The sequence below is a fragment of the Passer montanus genome, unplaced genomic scaffold (genome assembly GCF_014805655.1).
Source record: "Passer montanus isolate IOZ18808 unplaced genomic scaffold, ASM1480565v1 scaffold547, whole genome shotgun sequence".
Lineage (NCBI taxonomy): Eukaryota > Metazoa > Chordata > Aves > Passeriformes > Passeridae > Passer > Passer montanus.
In genome coordinates this window covers 2,231-19,062 of record NW_024370452.1, presented here as the reverse complement: position 1 = coordinate 19,062, position 16,832 = coordinate 2,231, and the positions used below count along the sequence as shown (strand labels likewise).

The following is a 16,832-nucleotide window of genomic DNA, read 5'->3' as shown; positions in this document are numbered from 1 at the left end:
GAGAGCAGGGAGGAGGCGAGCCCACAGAGCCCCACATTTTCCAGCCCCAAATCTTCCCTGTTAGCCGGCTCCAGGTGAAAGGCTCTTCCCAGACAGAAAGTGGGAATGTTCAATCCCTATTTTTTTCCCTAAAATTTCAGGAAGAGTCAATGAGAAAAACCACATTTTGGGGAGCTGATGTCCATGAGGGATCCAATGCTGGAACTTTGTAGCTCCAAGAAGTCAGGAATGGCACAAGTCAGTCCCTTCCAGAGGCGCCACAACCCCCCAAAATCCCCCAAGATCCCCCAAAAACTACGGCTTGAGCTTGAGCCAGGGGGGGAGGATGGTGAGGATGGAGAGCAGGGAGGAGGCGAGCCCACAGAAGCCCACGACCGCGGGGCTGCTGCGGCACAGCCCCAGCCTCTCCAGGGGGATCAGCAGGTCGCAGGCGTTGCGCAGCAGGTCCAGCAGCAGCGGCGGGTTGTCGCGCAGCACCTGCAGCAGGAGTTGCAGCTGCAGCTGCAGCCGCAGGCGGGCGCTGCCCTCAGCCTGGGGGGGTTTCTCGGGGCTCCTGCCACGCTTCCTGGCGGCCCCGGCGCGCTCCAGCAGCAGCCGCAGCTCGTAGGCGTCCCGGCTGAGGTTCACCAGCAGGGCAAACAGGTAATACCTGGGGGGAAAATGGGGATAGCTCGTAGGCGTCCCGGCTGAGGTTCACCAGCAGGGCAAACAGGTAATACCTGGGGGGGCCGCGGGGGGGGAAATGGGGGGGTAATAATGGGAATTGGGGGGGATAATAATGGGAATTGGGGGAATGGGAGTTGGGGAAATGGGAATTAATTGGGGGAATGGGATTTGGGGGGAAATGGGAGTTGGGGGAAATAATGGGAGTTGTGGGGAAAATGGGAATTGGGGCAAATGGGAGTTGGGGGAAATAATAATGGGAATTGGGGGGAAATAAATAATGGGAGTTGGGGGAAATAAATAATGGGAGTTGGGGGGAGTGGGAAAGGCATGTTCAGATCTCCCACAGGATTCCATTCCTCATTCTCCCTAGGGTAACCCCATTCCCTGTTCCCCCTTGGGAATTCTATTCTTTCTTTTCCCCAGGGGAACCCCATTCCCTGCTCTCTCTGGGGAATTCCATTCCTTATTGTCCCCAGGGTAATTCCATTCCCTGCTCTCCCTTGGGAATTCCACTCCCCATCCTTCCTTGGGAATTCCATTCTTTATTTTCCCCAGGGGAACCCCATTCCCTCCTCCTCCTCAAGAATCCCCACTCCCTGCTCTCCCTTGGGAGTCCCATTCCTTATTTTCCCCAGAGTAATTCCATTCCCTGCCCACCCCACCCACACCTCAGGATTCTGTCCCAGCCCCAGGATTCTGTCCCAGCCCCAGGATTCTCTCCCAGCCCCAGGATTCTCTCCCAGCCCCAGGATTCTCTCCCAGCCCCAGGATTCCCTCCCAACCCCAGGATTCCCTCCCAGCCCCAGGATCCTTTCCCACCCTCAGGATTCTCTCCCAGCCCCAGGATTCTGTCCCAAACTGAGGATTCTTTCCCAAACTCAGGATTCTCTCCCAGGCCCAGGATTCTCTCCCAACCCCAGGATTCTCTCCCAACCCCAGGATTCTCTCCCAGCCCCAGGATTCTCTCCCAGCCCCAGGATTCTCTCCCAGCCCCAGGATTCTCTCCCAGCCCCAGGATTCTCTCCCAGCCCCAGGATTCTCTCCCAGCCCCAGGATTCTCTCCCAGCCCCAGGATTCTCTCCCAAACTGAGGATTCTTTCCCACCCCGAGGATTCTCTCCCACCCCCAGGATTCTCTCCCAACCCCAGGATTCTCTCCCAACCCCAGGATTCTCTCCCAGCCCCAGGATCCTTTCCCACCCTCAGGATTCTCTCCCAGCCCCAGGATTCTTTCCCACCCCGAGGATTCTCTCCCAACCCCAGGATTCTCTCCCACCCCCAGGATTCTCTCCCAACCCCAGGATTCTCTTCCAGCCCCAGGATTCTCTCTCAACCCCAGGATTCCCTCCCAGCCCCAGGATCCTTTCCCACCCTCAGGATTCTCTCCCAGCCCCAGGATTCTGTCCCAAACTGAGGATTCTCTCCCAAGCTGAGGATTCTCTCCCAGCCCCAGGATTCTGTCCCAAACTGAGGATCCTCTCCCAAGCCCAGGATTCTCTCCCAGCCCCCAGGATCCTTCCCCACCCCCAGGATCCTCTTCCAGCCCCTCACCTGAAGGCCCTCTGGCTCCACTTCTCCAGGGCGAGCCCGGGCAGGATCCCGCTCTTCCCGGCCCACAGGACGTTGTCGCAGGCCAGGAACAGAGCCCGGTTCAGGTGGGACAGGGTGAGGCAGAAGCGCAGCACGGGGTCGGGCAGGTGCAGCGAGCGCTGGGCCCCCCCCAGGGCCTCGGCCGAGCCCCCCAAACGCAGCACTGTGAGGGGGGGGACAGCAGGGGGGTGAGAGAACCCAAAATCCCCCGAAAAACTGCCCTGAGCCCTCCCAGAGCCCCCCAAACTCAGCACTGCAGGAGGGGGACACCAGGGGGGTGAGAGACCCCAAAATCCCCCCTAAACACCACCCTGATCCCCCCAAAATGCAGCACTGCAGGAGGGGGGAGACCAGGGGGTGTGAGCCCAAAATTCCCCCGAAAAACAGCCCTGAGTCCCCCCAAATGCAGCACTGTGGGGAGGGGGATGTGAGACCCCCAAATCCCCCCTCAAAACTGCCCTGAGCCCCCCCAAAATGCAGCACTGCAGAAGAGGGTCACCATAGGATGTGCAGACCCCCAAATCCCCCCTCAAACCCCCCTCACAGCACCTCAGCCGAGCCCCCCAGACCCAGCACTGCAGGAGGGGGACACCAGGGGGGTGTGAGACCCCCAAATCCCCCCTCAAACCCCCCTCCCAGCACCTCAGCCGAGCCCCCCAGACCCAGCACTGCAGGAGGGGGACACCAGGGGGGTGTGAGACCCCAAACCCCCCCTCAATCCCCCCTCAATCCCCCCCCAGCCCACTCACGCTTGCGGCCCAGGCTCAGGTGAGCCTCCAGCTGCTGCAGGCGGCTCAGGCTCCCGGAGCCGCCCCCGGCGCGGCTCAGCGCGGCCCCGGCCAGCACACAGGCGTACTGAGCGGCCCTGAGGACAATGAGCGAGTCACGGCGGGGGGGAAGAACCGGGGCCATCGCCCCGGTGCTCCGGGCCCGCCCGTTCTGCGCGGTCTCCTCCGCCCACCGGGATTGCGGAACACCGGGATGCCCCTGCCCTGGTTTCCCTCCCCGCGGAGCCCAGGCTGCACCTGAGCAGGCGCTCCCGGGCCTGGCTCTGGGCGCTGAAGCGCACCCAGGCCTCCATGGCGCGGGCCCGGTACCGAGCCCGGTACGCCCGCGTCACTTCCGCTACCGCCGCGACTCCTTCCCATTGGCTGACCCGCCGCGACCAAAACAGAGCCCGTGAATGGGCAGCGGGCGTAATCTCCGCCTCGAAATCTGTGCCGAAGGGTTTGATTGGTTCCTCTCGCCGTTAATTGCTGCTCCTGATCAATGAGAGGAGGCTGTCACGCCGTACCGTCATCTCTGCTGGTTTGTGCGTCCTGCGTTTTGATTCGTTTGTTCTCCTGTCAATCTAAAATTTCCGAAATGTGATTGGATAACAACTCCCAAGTCCCGCCCCCTCGCCGCCCCTAGACCACACACCGCTATTTGTGTTAGTGGGTGAGTGCGCCGCGCCCTGACCCCGCCCCTCGAGCCGCGCACCGCGCTCTGATTGGCCTCCCGCTGCTTTCCCCGCCTCCCCCTCCCCGATCCGGCGCTCCTATTGGCCTGCCGCGCGCGGAGCGGCGCTGATTGACAGCGCGGCGCTGAGGAGGGAGCGCGGCGATGGAGGCGGTGCGGGCGCAGCGGCTGCAGCCCGGGGTGGGCACCGGGCCCCGCGGGGCTCGGCCCGGCCTCACCGTGCAGGGCCCCCCCGCGCCCCCCGGGACGGCGGCCGGGGCCGGGGCCGGGCCGCCCGCGGTGCTGCGGGAGGCGGTGGAGGCCGTGGTGCGGAGCTTCGCCAAGCACACGCAGGGCTACGGCCGCGGTGAGCAGGGCCGGGGGGAGCCGGGGCTGGGGGGGTCGATTTTCGCTTATTCCCTTTTTTCACTCTTCCTTCTTTCCGTGTCCCTTTTCCTTCTTTCCGTGTCCCTTTCCCTTCTTTCCGTGCCCCTTTTCCTTCTTTCCGTGCCCCATTTCCCTCCTTCCTTCCTCATCCCCTTCTCCTTTTCCTTCTTTCTGTGCCTCATTCCCTTCCTTCCTTCCTCACCCCTTTTTCCATCTCTCCACGCCACAATTCCTTCTTCCCACGCCCCTTTTCCATCTTTCCACGCCCCGTTTCCATGTTCCCGTGCCCCGTTTCCATCTTTCCATGCCCCATTTCCTTCCTTCCTTCCTTCCTTCCTTCCTTCCTTCCTTCCTTCCTTCCTTCCCCCCTTATTTTCCTTCTTCCCATGCCCCGTTTCCATCTTTCCACGCCCCGTTTCCATCTTCCCGTGCCCCTTTTCCTTATTTCTATGCCCCATTTCCTTCCTTCCCTCCTTCCTTCCTTCCCTCCTCACCCCTTTTTCCATCTTCCCATGCCCCTTTTTCCATCTCCCCGCGGTCCCCCGGCAGTGAACGTGGTGGAGGCGCTGCAGGAGTTCTGGCAGATGAAGCAGTCCCGCGGGGCCGAGCTGCGCAACGGCGCCCTGGTTCTCTACGAGATGGTGCCAGCTGCCAGCCCCCCCTACGTCTGCTATGTCACCCTGCCCGGGGGCAGCTGCTTCGGCAGCTTCCAGGTACAATCCCCACCCCGGGAATGCCTCTCCCAGACCCCGCCGGGATCCCTTCCCAAATATCTCCTCCCTGCTGGGCGTTCTCCTCCCTAAATCTGGCTCTAAACCTCTTCGGTTGTAAGGAGGTTAATTGGAAGTTGCTGCTGGTGTGAAAATCACCATCAGGTCCCGATCTGGGAAGGTTTGTCTGTGGGTTGTGGGGTTTTGGTGTCCTTTATTGCCTGTTCTGGTCACCCACAACTTAGTGCTGAAGTAGGAGGTGGGATGTCAGGGAAAACTGTTGGATTGGCTGGATCTGATCTTCCTTCTCCTTCCCAGGATGTGATCCTTCCTTCTGCTTCCCAGGATTAGATCCTTCCTTTTCCTTCTCCTTCATCCTTCCCAGGATTAGATCTTCCTTCTCCTTCCCAGGATTTGATCCTTCCTTTTCCTTCTCCTTCCCAGGACATGATCCTTCCTTTTCCTCCTTCTTCCCAGCATGTGATCCTTCCTTTTCCTTCCCAGGATTTCATCCTTCCCAGGATTAGATCCTTCCTCTTCCTTCCCAAGATTAAATTAAATTTAATTAATTAATTGAGAATGCAGTGGGAGGTTCTGAACCTCTTTTGGTTCTGTCCCAAAATCCTGGTCTCAGGAGGGAATTTGGGAACAGTTTGTGTCTGAAAAAATTAATTAAATTAATTAATTGACTATGCAACAGGCAGTTCTGAACCTGTTTTGGTTCTATCCCCAATCCTGGTCCCTGGGGGGAATTTGGGAACACTCTGGGTCTGAAAAAATAAATTAAATCAAATTAATCACCAACACAACGGGCAGTTCTGATTCCGGGGGTGTCATTTCCCAATTCCCCCCCTCAGCCCCCATTCCTGGTGCTCGGGGCGGGGGGCGTGGAGGTGCTGGGGGTGTCCCCAGTGTGGCCGTGTGACGGAGAAGGAAGACTCGTTCACCAGATGATGATCTACAAGTCTCGTCTTTATTCCCGAATCACCAATTATTATACACCCTTTAATTAGCTCATGCATAGTACAAAACCCCAGCTCACCATTGGCTAATTAGTTATCAGCTGTCCACGTGCTGTTTTGGTGCAGCTATCACTACTTTCCCAAGCTGTTTGGCTTTACCACCTGGTTTTGTGCATTACTTCACCCGTGGGCCAAGGACACACAGTTTAATTGGAATGGCAACTCCCCTCATTCTCTATCTCGGTTCAATTAACCTCACTGTGACCTTTAGCTCGGGGCCAGCTTGTTACAAAGCTCTCAACAGCCGTGTGTCCCCAGTTCTGTCCCACCAAGGCCGAGGCGCGCCGGAGCGCGGCCAAGATCGCGCTGATGAACTCCGTGTTCAACGAGCACCCCTCCCGCCGCATCACCGACGACTTCATCGAGAAGAGTGTCTCTGAGGCCCTGGCGTCCTTCAACGTGAGCACGGCTGTCTTGTCTGAGCTTTTTTTGGGGTCAGATCAAGCCATTTTCTGAGCCCGAGATGGGGGAATTTCGAGGCGTTTTAAAAAATTTCATTCCGTTTTCAGTCTCGTGTGTAGGGTGAGACAATACAGATAAATGTTATAATTCACACTGTGACAATCAGAAGCTAATTATTGCTAATTTCTAAACAGATTGTTGAAAACCATCAACTGTAGATTGTTTTTAATATTTGGCTATCACTGTTTATCTCCCTAAAGCTTCCCAGGTCAATTCTAGGAAAATTTTTTAGCTTCTCTCTCTGTGATCAGGCTGTCAAATTCACATGTGACAGCTCAGCTTGTGCTGGCATTAGGCTCTCCTGAATCCCACTGGGAATTCCAGGATTGGGAATTCCCAGGAATGAGAATGGCAGTTCCATGTGTGGAATTTCTCTGCAGGGCAACCGAGAAGAAGCAGATAATCCCAACACTGGGATCGGGGCCTTCCGCTTCATGCTGGAGTCCAACAAGGGGAAATCCATGCTGGAATTCCAGGTGCTGTGTCCAGTTTGTGCAGATCCTGTTCCTCTTCTACCCAGGTCCCACTCCTGGTTTGGTTAAGGGATGTTTGGGTTGGTCTCCCAGGTGTAATTTTAGTTTTTTCCATGGGGAATAAACTTGGGGTTTCCCTTTGATTCAGATCAGATTTGGGGTAATTCCAGTATTACCTTTGGAATTGGGTTTCTCACTGTCACTGTGATACTTCCAAATGTCCTAATTGCAGAAGTGCAGTTAATTAGTGAGATTCATCCCTGAAAACAGAGGAGCAAGATGGGATGTTTCCTCCAAAGACTGGGTGAATTCCTTAATGAGGTGCCTAAATCACTATATTCTATCAGCCTGCTGCTGTGTGTGCCACCCCCATTTATGAGAGTTTATTTCCATGCAATAAAGGATATTTTATGGTACCAACCTTCCAAAACACAGACGTGGAAGTCACCTAGCTCTGAGCACTCCCAGCACACGCAGAAATGGTTTTTTTGTGTTTTAAACCCTCTCTCTTGCCATCCCAGGAGCTGATGACAGTTTTCCAGCTGCTGCACTGGAATGGGAGCCTGAAGGCCATGAGGGAGCGGCAGTGCTCACGCCAGGTGAGTGCCAGCTCCATCCCGCTGCTCCTTCCTATTCCTGAGCTTCCCCTGATGCCTTGTGCAGGACAAATGACCCAAATCTCAGCATAAACAATGTGGACTGAAGAGAGAAAACAAGAAAAATGGGATTTTATGGGGTGGAGCTGTAATTGGATAATTAACTCTGGTATGCAAATGGACCAGAACTTATAAAAGTGAGAGACTCTGTGACCAGGTGTCCATTTTGGTTCATTTTGGGTTTATTCTGTGACCATTTGGGGTTGATTTTGTGACCATTTTAGTTCATCTTTGGTGTAGCCCTGCCTGGGCTCTTGCACTGCCCAAGGTGCATCCATTGAGAATATCCTCTTAATAAATCCCTACTTTATTAATTAACTCTGCCCAGCCCCTGTCCTAGCTCAGCCTTCACAGACCATCATTCTCTTCAGGTTTTTTCCCAATTTTAACGATTCCATTGCATCTAATGATTCTATTGCAATCCCTGCTTTATTAATTAACTCTGTCCTAGCTCAGCCTTCACAAACCATCATTCCCTTCAGGTTTTTTCCCAATTTTAATGATTCTATTGCATCCCATAAGGTTTTTTTCCCCAATTTTAACAACTCTCTGCCTCCCATTCCCACCAGGAGGTCCTGGCTCACTACTCCCACCGTGCTCTGGACGATGACATCCGAAACCAGATGGCCCTGGACTGGGTGAACCGGGAGCAGAACATTCCAGGAGCCCTTTCCCGGGAGCTGGCGGCCACCGAGCGCGAGCTGGACGAGGCCCGGCTGGCCGGCAAGGAGCTGAGGTTCCACAAGGAGAAGAAGGACATCCTGCTGCTGGCAGCTGGCCAGCTGGGCTCAGCACACTCCTCTGGTTGCTGAACCCCAAAATCCCACCCCTGGTGATCCCAAAACCCCTCCCCAAATCCCAGCCCATTTGCACATTTAGAAGAAATTTAGGGAAAAAGCTCCTGAATGGATTCTAGCAGTTTCATCCTGGTTTTTAGAGCTGCTCCTCATTCCTTTTTCCTCTCTTGAGAACTCCTTATTCCCCTGGGAACTTTTTATTCCCTCATAATCCCTACAGATGTTTTCCTCTCCCTTATTTTCGGGGTTCAAATCCCAGGTTTTGTCCTCACTCCATCATTGCTGGAGCAGTTGGGATTCTATGGAATCCAGTGTTTCCTCTGGAAAAACCCATTGGATCCCCTCCCTCCTGTAGCAGAAAAGGATCAATTAGAGCTCCTTGACGAGCTCCTTAATTAAATGAGTGGATGCCAGCATGTGCAATATCCAGATTTAATTCTGGAATTAAATCTGGGATCAACCTGCAGCATTCCAGTCCCAAGCACAGCAGGATTTGCAGTTCCCCCCTGGAATTGCCCTGTCTGCAGCCAAATACCAGCACTGGAAGGTTGGAAAAGTCTTGGAGAGTTTGTGGATGAGGGAGGGATTTGCACTAATCATTCCTTATCCCTTGTATCCATATGGAATTTAGACTATATTTAGCTTTAAAACCCCTTTTATGGCATGGAATTGTTCAAACAGCTCCGAGTTCACCCAAGAAAATGTCAATTTATCCATGGAAATTTCCATCTTACTCCCCTTTTTCCCAGCAGACTGGGAATACAAACTGAATTCCAAGCCAAAATTCCTTTTTCACCCTCGCTTAGAGCTTTTCCCACTTCTTATCCCTTTTTAAACCCTGCAGATTCCACTCTTCCCACCCTCCTTCTTCCCTCTGCCTGACCACAGGATATTCCAGCAATAATCATTGTTTTAGGATAAAATGGGAATAATTCCATTATTTGTAGGTACCCCATTTTTATATCCACATCCTAACAAGCTTATTTTGGGGGTTTATATATTTTTTATACTTTCTACAAACACTATTAACATTTGATGTCGCTGGAAATTGGATTTTAAAGGGATGGGGTAGGGGTTGTGGGGTGCAATTTTCCTGAAAGATTGGAAAAATTTGATGTAGGAATAATGAATTTTAATCCTGCAATTTATTCTGCACCTAAGGGAATCCCTGAAGCTCCTCCCAGTTCTTTATGTTCCAAATAAATCTGAGAGGACTTTGGGAGTTCATCACTGTGGAAGAAAGAAAAAAAATTAAAAGGGAAAAAACCAGATATTCCATTGTTTGTGGGATCGAGGAGACGATTTGGAGGCTCCGGATCTCCGTGGAAGGCGTAAAATTAACAAAATTCAAATTTTCTCAGTACAGAGAAAGTGGTGCTCCTTGTTGAGGCAGTGGAATTATGGGATAAACACTGCTGTGCATTTTATACAATAAACCCAGCGATTTTTGGTTAACTTTGGTGCTCTTGGTCATTTTTTGGGGGGGCTGGTTGTGCCAAAAATGCTTTGAGTTGCGTTGATGTGTGGTCCAAAATTCCCAGGGTTTAAAATTCCCGGGGTTCGAAACCCAGGGTTTGAAATTTCCGAGATTTGAAATTCCTGCAGTTCAAAACCCAGGGTTTAAAATTCCCGGGGTTCAAAACCCGGGGTTCGAAATTTCCAAAATTTGAAATTCCCGGTGTAAAAAGAACCAGCACGACCTTCTCAAAATGGCGACACGAGCACTTCCGCCCAGGGCCCTTCCCAGTATGGCCGCGCCGGTACTTTCTGCCACAATCCCTTCCCAATATGGCCGCGCCGGTACTTCCGCCATACGCCCTTCCCAATATGGCCTCTCCGGTACTTCCGCCTCGCGCCCTCCCACTTCCGGCGCGCTCCCGGCGTGCCCCGGTACTCTCGGCAAGATGGCGGACGTGCTGGATCTTCATGAGGCGGGCGGCGAGGATTTCGCCATGGACGAGGACGGGGACGGTGAGCGCGGGGCTGGGGCGGTACCGCCCGGCCCAGAGCGGCCCCGCCGCCCGATCCGGCCGGGTCCGGGCTCCGCGGAGCCGCTCCGGCCTCAGGGGCGGCCCGGGCCTGGCGCGGGGGTGCTGTCGTTGGCAGGGGGCTCTGCTCGGTGCTGGGGGGTCTCTCCTGCCTCGGGGGGTCGTTCCCGGTGTGGCAGATGGGTCCTGCTGCCCGTTCGCTGCTCACGGGGCTGTTCCCGGCCCGGAGGGTCTGGGGGCGCCGTGCGGCCCGGGGGGATCGTTCCCATCGCGGGGAGACCGGCCTGGCTTGGCCGGGGGAGGCTCTGCCTGGACCGGGGGGTTCTGCCCAGCCTGGGTGGGGGGGTTGCTGACCCGGGACATCATTCCCACCCCGGGGACATCATTCCCAGTCTGGGGGGGTTATTCCCATCCCAGCATCATTCCCAGGGCTCATTCCCACCCCAGGGCTCATTCCCATCCCAGGGGGCTCATTCCCACCCCGGGGGCTCATTGCCAGTGCTCATTCCCATCCCAGGGGGTCATTCCCAGCCCCTCCCAGCACGAGGGGTCCCTGTCCCTTTTGGGGAGGGGGCTCCCTGCTCCTGCTGACCCCGTGACCCCCGTTTCCCCCAGAGAGCATCCACAAGCTGAAAGAAAAGGCCAAGAAGAGGAAGGGCCGCGGCTTCGGCTCAGGTGAGACCCCCAGACCCCTTCCCCGGCGCTCTGGGTGACCCCTGGAGTTTGGGGGTCCCATTTCTCCCCCTTTTTTCTGTTTGCAGAGGAAGGGTCCCGCGCGCGGGTGCGCGAGGATTACGACAGCGTGGAGCAGGACGGGGACGAGCCGGGGCCACAGAGATGTGAGGGGGACACGGGGGGACCTGCAGGGCCTGGGGGGCTCTGCTGCCCTGCTGGGACAATCCCTTGCTTTCCCAATTCCCATTCCAGGATTTATTTAGCTTGGGACAATCCCTTCCCTCATTTCCAGGGTTTCCTTAGGCTGGGACAATCCCTTCCCTACTCCCATTCCCATTCCAGGATTTATTTAGGCTGGGACAATCCCTTCTCTCATTCTCTGCATTTCCTTAGGCTGGGACAATTGCTTTCCTCATTCCCAGGATTTATTTCAGGCTAGCACAATCCCTTCCCTCATTCCCAGGATTTATTTAGGCTGGGACAATCCCTTCCCTTCTCTCATTCCCAGGGTTTCCTTAGGCTGGGACAATCCCTTCCCTACTCCCATTCCCATTCCAGGATTTCTTTAGGCTGGGACAATCCTTTCCCTTCCCTCGTTCTAAGGGTTTATTTAGGCTGGGATAGTCCCTTCCCTTCCCTCATTCCCAGGATTTCCTTAGGCTGGGACAATCCTTTCCCTCATTCCCAGGGTTTATTTAGGCTTGGACAATCCCTTCTCCCATTCCAGGATTTATTTGGACTGGGACAATCCCTTCTCCCATTCCCAGGGTTTACTTTAGGCTAGAATAATCTCTTCCCTCATTCCCAGGATTTATTTTAGGCTGGGTCAGTTCCTTTCCCTTCCCTATTCCCATTCCAGGACTTGTTTAGTTTGGGGCAATCCTTATTCTCAGGGTTTACTTTAGGCTAGAATAATCTCTTTCATTATTCCTAGGGTTTATTTTAGGCTGGGACAATCCCTTCCATTCCCTCATTCCCAGGGTTTATTTAGGCTGGGACAATCCCTTCCCATTCCCAGGATTTATTTTAGGGCAAACCCCAGCTCCACATCCCCTTCCCAAGGTGGGAATGGGGAAATTCGGGGGAGATGCTCCTCCCTGAGAGCCCCGTGGAGCACTTTCCCCATGGGAATGGGATCTGGATTTGGGTTCAGCCCTGCTGGGATGAACTTTCCCCAACCTCACCCAGGATTTGGGGGCTCTGGGCCACCACCTCCCCTTCCTAGCTGGGAAAAAGGAGTGATTTTGGGGTGAGAAACCCTTTTTGGGGACCCACCACAGCAAAGAGAAGGAACTGGGGCCACGCTGGGATTTTTCTTCACCTTCCCAGCATCACTTTTGCCCAATCCCACACGGACATGGAACCCCAAATCTCACCCGTGGGGGGCTCCATGCCCCCCTCCCCGAGGATTTTGGGGGGAAAAGCTGCATCCCCAGCTCGTGACCCCCCTTTTTCCTGCCCAGCCGTGGAGGGCTGGATCCTCTTTGTGACAGGGGTGCACGAGGAGGCCACAGAGGAGGACGTGCACGACAGGTTTGCTGAATTTGGGGAGATCAAAAACATCCACCTGAACCTGGACCGGCGCACAGGATACCTGAAGGTGGGGAGGGGGCACTTTTGGGGACCCCCCCGAGCTCCAGCTCAGCCTGGGGGATGCTCCAGGGTGGGAGGTGCTGGGGTGCACCCCAGACTGAGCCAGTTCTGGGGTTATGGGAGTACCTGCACCTCAAAATCTGATTTATTGTGAGGTCCCAAAACTGAGCTGGGGGTTGGGCTGGGAGCTGGATTCCCCCAATGCCTGGGGGCATTCCCAGGGCTGAACTTGGGGTGTCAGGGGGCCTGTGCACCCCAAATTTGAGTTCCCATGGTGTCCGGGCTCATCCCCATTCCTAAACCTGGGGTGTCAGGGGCTCTGTACCCCCCAAAGCTGAGCTGGGCTCATTCCCAATCCTAAACCTGGGGTGTTGGGTCTCTGTGCCCCCCAAAGCTGAGCTCGCCTGGTGTCTGTCTCATTCCCATCACTAAACCCGGGGTGGCAGGGGCTCTGTGCACCCCAAATCTGAGCTGGGAATTCTCCCAGTGCCCGGGCTCATTCCCAATCCTAAACCTGGGGTGTTGGGTCTCTGTGCCCCCCAAAGCTGAGCTGGGCTCACCCCCAATCCTAAACCCGGGGTGTCAGGGGCTCTGTGCACCCCAAATCTGAGCTGGGAATTCTCCCAGTGCCCGGGCTCATTCCCAATCCTAAACCTGGGGTGTTGGAGGGTTTGTGCACCCCAAAGCTGAGCTGGGCTCATCCCCAACCCTAAACTCAGGGTGTCAGGGGCTCTGTACCCCCCAAAGCTGAGCTGGGCTCACCCCCAACCCTAAACCCGGGGTGTTGGGGCTCTGTGCCCCCCAAAGCTGAGCTGGGCTCACCCCCAATCCTAAACCCGGGGTGTTGGGGCTCTGTGCCCCCCAAAGCTGAGCTCCCCTGGTGTCTGTCCCCCCAACCCCGTCCCCCCCCAGGGCTACACGCTGGTGGAGTACGAGACGTACAAGGAGGCGCAGGCAGCCATGGAGGGGCTCAACGGGCAGGAGCTCATGGGGCAGCCCGTCAGCGTGGACTGGTGCTTCGTCAGGGGCCCCCCCAAGGGCAAGAGGAGGTGAGGCAGTTCCCAGAAATTCCTGGGAAATCCTGGCAATTCCAGGAATTGGTAATGGGTGGGACTCGTGGGATTGGGAATGGGGGAATTCCGTGCGCAGTTGTGGGGGTGGTGGGGTTAAAATGGGGATAAACACCCCAAAATGCCTCCCTTCCCTCTCTCCTCCATTTCCTGTACCCTTTTCCCTCTCTCCCTCATTTCCTGTACTGTTTTCCCATTCCTTTCCCCCATTTCCTGTACCCTTTTTCCCTTCCCTTTTCCCTTTCCTTTCTCCCATTTCCTGTATCCCTTCCCCCCTTTTCCCCACTTTTCTCCCCTTTTCTCCTTTCCCCCCCTTTTCCCCCCCTTTTTCCCCCCTTTTTCCCTCTTTTTTCCACCTTTTCCCTGTTTTCCAGGGGCGGGCGCCGGCGCAGCCGCAGTCCCGACCGACGCCGCCGGTGATGGATCCAAACCTTCACCCAAACCACCTCCAAACTGGGGGGAAACTGGGAGAACTGGGCTCTGCACCCAGCCTGGAGGAGCCAGACCAGCTCCATCCCTGGAGGAATGTGGGTTTTACGGAATTTTATTGTTTTCAAAGGACGAGTATGAGGGAAGCAGCAGTTTCTGAGGCTTGGGGGGATTTCCCTTGGGTTTGGGGGGATCCCTCCCAGCCTCCCATCCCAGAATATTCTGGGAGTTTCTTCCATGCCCCAGGCAGATGGTCTCTAAATCTCCCACGGTATTTACCCCGCTGGGCATTCCTTGTTTTGTGTCAAATAACGAGATTTTGTCTAAGTTTGTCTTTCTTGTTCTTTGTCCCTCATTAAAGCTCCCAAGCCCCTTTCCCAAAAATCCCTCTGCATACCCAAGGATCCTGGGGCTCCCTCTCAGCCTGGCATTACAACAATTCAGGTCTTGAAAAATATTTTTTTTTCCTCTTAAAACTGGCATTGGGATGCAACAGCTGTGCCCCCAAGCCCACAGACGTGCCCACCACCCACTGATCTACCCTGGGGCTTTTAATGCCAGACCTGGGGGAAAAAGCTGCTGGGAGGATGAGGCAGGAGCAGGAGGGGGATACTGGGGGGGCCTGGGAGCCCCCAAATCCGGGCTCGTGCAGAGTTTGTGCCGACAGAGGGATGGAAGAGTTGACCCCCAGGATGGAAGAGTTGACCCCCAGCAGGGTTCAGAGCAAACCCCCACCCAGGGCGAGCCTTTCCCAAGAGGATCCCAGCCTTGGGGGGGGTCTCTAACGCTGGGGAGGGGTCCCTAAGAGCCAGGCCCCCCGCAGAAGCCCCCGAGGTGCCGCAGCGCCTCGGGCTGCATGGAGTGGCGGCGGAGCAGCGCTCGGGGCGGCAGCGGCGGCAGCAGCCCGGCCCGGCCCGGCCCCGGCGGCTCCGGCGGCAGCGTCCCGGAGCCGCGGCGCTCCAGCAGCCCGCCCGGGTGCCGGAGCGGCCCGGGAGGGGCGGCGAGCTCGGGGCTGGGAGCATCCCGGCGGAGGGCTTTGCCCCGCGGGGGATCGGGAGCCAAACGCGCCGGGGGCACGCGTTCTGCCCAGGTGGCTCCCGGCAGCCCCGAGAGCTCGCGTCCCTCCACGCTGTGCCGCCGAGGGCGCAGCCGCAGCCCCTCCAGCCCCGCCGCCAGCCCCCCCGGAGGGGCTGATGTCCCTTCCAGCGACCCCCACGCCCCTTCTGAGGGTCCCCGCGTCCCCTCCGAGGGTCTCCGTGTCCCCTCCGGGGCTCCCAGTATCTCGTCTAAGGCTCTCCGTGCTCCCTCCGGGGGTCCCTGTGTCCCCTCCGCGTGTCCCCCCCGCATCCCCTGCACCGCCAGCCCCCACGGCTCCGAGTTCAGCCTCTTCAGCTGCCGCTTGGGCCCGGCCCGGCCCGGCTCGGGAGCGGGTGGGAAGCGGAACACATCGCGCTCCTCGTCCCTGCCGCTGCCCCCCGGCGACGCCGCCGCCCGCACCTGCACCTGCGACGGGGACGCGCACAGGGCGGGCGACGGGGGCGAGTTCAGGTACTGCCGGGTGGTCTTGGTGCCCCGGGGCGACGTGGCCGAGGTGATGATGATGACATCGCGCCCGCGCTCCCGGCACGCGTCCAGCAGCGCCTGCAGCGTCTCCCGGTCCCCTCGCTCCAGCGCGTAGAGCAGCGCCGAGCCCCCGCCGTAATCGCGGGCGCTGGGGTCGGCACCGTGGGCGAGCAGCGTGGCGACCACGGCGGGGCCGGCGCGCTCGGCGCAGGCGTGCATGAGCGCGGTTTTGCCGGTTTTGTCGGGGATGTTGGGGTCGGCTCCGTTCTCCAGCAGGTACTGCACCATGCGCGGCTGCTCGGGCGGCTCGGCGTAGCCGGCGCGGCACGCTGCCATCAGCGGCGTGGTGCCCGCCGCGTTGCCCTCGTTGATGTAGGCTCCCCCTTCCAGCAGCAGGCGGGTCAGGCGGAATTTCCCCTGGGAGACAGCGCGCAGCAGCGCCGAGCCCTCGGCCGGGATCATGGGGAGCGCCCCCGGTGGCACCGCGGCGCTGGGCATGGCCGGGCTCGGGGGGCACGGGGGCGGCACTCGCTCACTGCGAGGGGATGGGGTGTGGTGAGACCCCCCAAGTCCCCCAGGATGGGGTGTCCCCGCTCGCTGCCTCAGTTTCCCCAGCGAGGGGGGGGTTCCCGCACTGCCCGCATGGCCGAACCCCGCCCGCTGCTGGCGCATCCCTCAAAGCCTTCCTGCGCCCCCTCCTCATCCTCCTCGCTCTCCTCCTTTTGCCCCACCTGCTTCCCCCTGCCCACAGCGCCATCGGCGCCTGTACACCCTGACGGTACCCCCATTCCTGCCCGTACCCCATTCCTGCCCGTACCCCCATCCCTGCCCGTACCCCCATCCCTGCCCGTACCCCATCCCTGCCTGCCCGGTTCCCATGGCGACGCTCGCTCATCCCGCTCCGACCACCCTGAAAACCGGGGAAGAATCCTCCCGGTCCCCTCGTGATTCACCCCCGATCCCGGGCCTGGGGGCTGCCCCGTGTCCCCCCCCCGCAGCGGGGACCCCCCATCCCGCCCCTCTCCGTCCCCATTTTACCGTGGCTACCGGAGCTCGGGGTCCCTCGTCGCGGTTCCCGCGGCCCCGGCGATGGGGCTGTGGGGGACAGCGGCCCGTGGCCGCCATCCCGGCCTGCCGCCGGTGAGGCGGGGGGGCGGGGGGTGATGTGGAGGGTCCCCCCCCTCCCGCAGCGCTATTTTTGGCAGCGGGGGGGGGCTGGAGCAGGATGAATCACCCACGGCGCATCCAGAGCCCGGCCCTGCGTGGGAGCGAGGAGGGGGGACCAGGGGCTGGGGGGCACAGGGGGCTGGGG

The 16,832-nt window shown here is 57.8% G+C and overlaps 4 protein-coding genes across 6 annotated transcripts in view; 2 read left to right on the top strand and 2 right to left on the bottom strand.

Moving 5' to 3' along the window:
* Positions 1 to 6: 6 nt before the first annotated feature.
* On the bottom strand, positions 7 to 3,457 carry PEX11B (peroxisomal biogenesis factor 11 beta). Of its 2 annotated transcripts, none has more exons than XM_039725219.1 (4): positions 3,281 to 3,457; positions 3,005 to 3,110; positions 2,217 to 2,418; positions 7 to 649 (listed from the first exon to the last, which is right to left on the bottom strand). In XM_039725219.1, the coding sequence occupies exons 1-4, from the start codon at positions 3,401 to 3,403 to the stop codon at positions 295 to 297; spliced, it is 786 nt and encodes a 261-aa protein (XP_039581153.1). In that variant the 5' UTR covers positions 3,404 to 3,457; the 3' UTR covers positions 7 to 294. The 2 variants fall into 2 exon arrangements, with proteins under 2 accessions (XP_039581153.1, XP_039581154.1); XM_039725220.1 differs by having other exon boundaries at positions 3,005 to 3,120; positions 3,281 to 3,433.
* A 403-nt stretch (positions 3,458 to 3,860) lies between these two features.
* LIX1L (limb and CNS expressed 1 like) lies at positions 3,861 to 9,657 on the top strand. The gene is made up of 6 exons (XM_039725217.1): positions 3,861 to 4,062; positions 4,632 to 4,795; positions 6,073 to 6,213; positions 6,657 to 6,752; positions 7,271 to 7,348; positions 7,975 to 9,657. Exons 1-6 carry the CDS (start codon positions 3,861 to 3,863, stop codon positions 8,215 to 8,217), a joined length of 924 nt encoding a protein of 307 aa, XP_039581151.1. The 3' UTR covers positions 8,218 to 9,657.
* A 418-nt stretch (positions 9,658 to 10,075) lies between these two features.
* On the top strand, positions 10,076 to 14,284 carry RBM8A (RNA binding motif protein 8A). The gene is made up of 6 exons (XM_039725216.1): positions 10,076 to 10,173; positions 10,806 to 10,865; positions 10,952 to 11,029; positions 12,329 to 12,465; positions 13,371 to 13,507; positions 13,903 to 14,284. Exons 1-6 carry the CDS (start codon positions 10,107 to 10,109, stop codon positions 13,946 to 13,948), a joined length of 525 nt encoding a protein of 174 aa, XP_039581150.1. The 5' UTR covers positions 10,076 to 10,106; the 3' UTR covers positions 13,949 to 14,284.
* ANKRD34A (ankyrin repeat domain 34A) overlaps positions 14,057 to 16,832 on the bottom strand; it is a 4,001-nt gene continuing 1,225 nt past the window's right edge. Inside the window, exons 1-2 of one of the 2 annotated variants that reach the window (XM_039725214.1) lie at positions 16,559 to 16,812; positions 14,057 to 16,055 (exon numbers count right to left, since the gene is read on the bottom strand). In XM_039725214.1, the coding sequence (XP_039581148.1) occupies positions 14,759 to 16,018 (1,260 nt within the window). In that variant the 5' untranslated portion in view covers positions 16,019 to 16,055; positions 16,559 to 16,812 and the 3' untranslated portion in view covers positions 14,057 to 14,758. Of the gene's footprint in view, positions 16,056 to 16,558; positions 16,813 to 16,832 lie in introns of those variants that run through there. The other variant, XM_039725215.1, reaches the window with a different exon arrangement.

What these genes read in the sequence shown, in the direction of transcription:
- PEX11B (XM_039725219.1), bottom strand. Translation starts at nt 3,403, where the DNA reads ATGGGAAGGAGTCGCGGCGGTAGCGGAAGTGACGCGGGCGTACCGGGC. An exon ending in GCCCGGGAGCGCCTGCTCAG is followed by an intron (nt 3,111 to 3,280) that starts GTGCAGCCTGGG and finishes AGGGCCGCTCAG; the next exon opens with TACGCCTGTGTGCTGGCCGG. An exon ending in TGGAGCCAGAGGGCCTTCAG is followed by an intron (nt 650 to 2,216) that starts GTGAGGGGCTGG and finishes TTTTCCCCCCAG; the next exon opens with GTATTACCTGTTTGCCCTGC.
- LIX1L (XM_039725217.1), top strand. Translation starts at nt 3,861, where the DNA reads ATGGAGGCGGTGCGGGCGCAGCGGCTGCAGCCCGGGGTGGGCACCGGG. An exon ending in CACGCAGGGCTACGGCCGCG is followed by an intron (nt 4,063 to 4,631) that starts GTGAGCAGGGCC and finishes GTCCCCCGGCAG; the next exon opens with TGAACGTGGTGGAGGCGCTG. An exon ending in GCTGCTTCGGCAGCTTCCAG is followed by an intron (nt 4,796 to 6,072) that starts GTACAATCCCCA and finishes GTGTGTCCCCAG; the next exon opens with TTCTGTCCCACCAAGGCCGA.
- RBM8A (XM_039725216.1), top strand. Translation starts at nt 10,107, where the DNA reads ATGGCGGACGTGCTGGATCTTCATGAGGCGGGCGGCGAGGATTTCGCC. An exon ending in CATGGACGAGGACGGGGACG is followed by an intron (nt 10,174 to 10,805) that starts GTGAGCGCGGGG and finishes CGTTTCCCCCAG; the next exon opens with AGAGCATCCACAAGCTGAAA. An exon ending in GGCGCACAGGATACCTGAAG is followed by an intron (nt 12,466 to 13,370) that starts GTGGGGAGGGGG and finishes GTCCCCCCCCAG; the next exon opens with GGCTACACGCTGGTGGAGTA.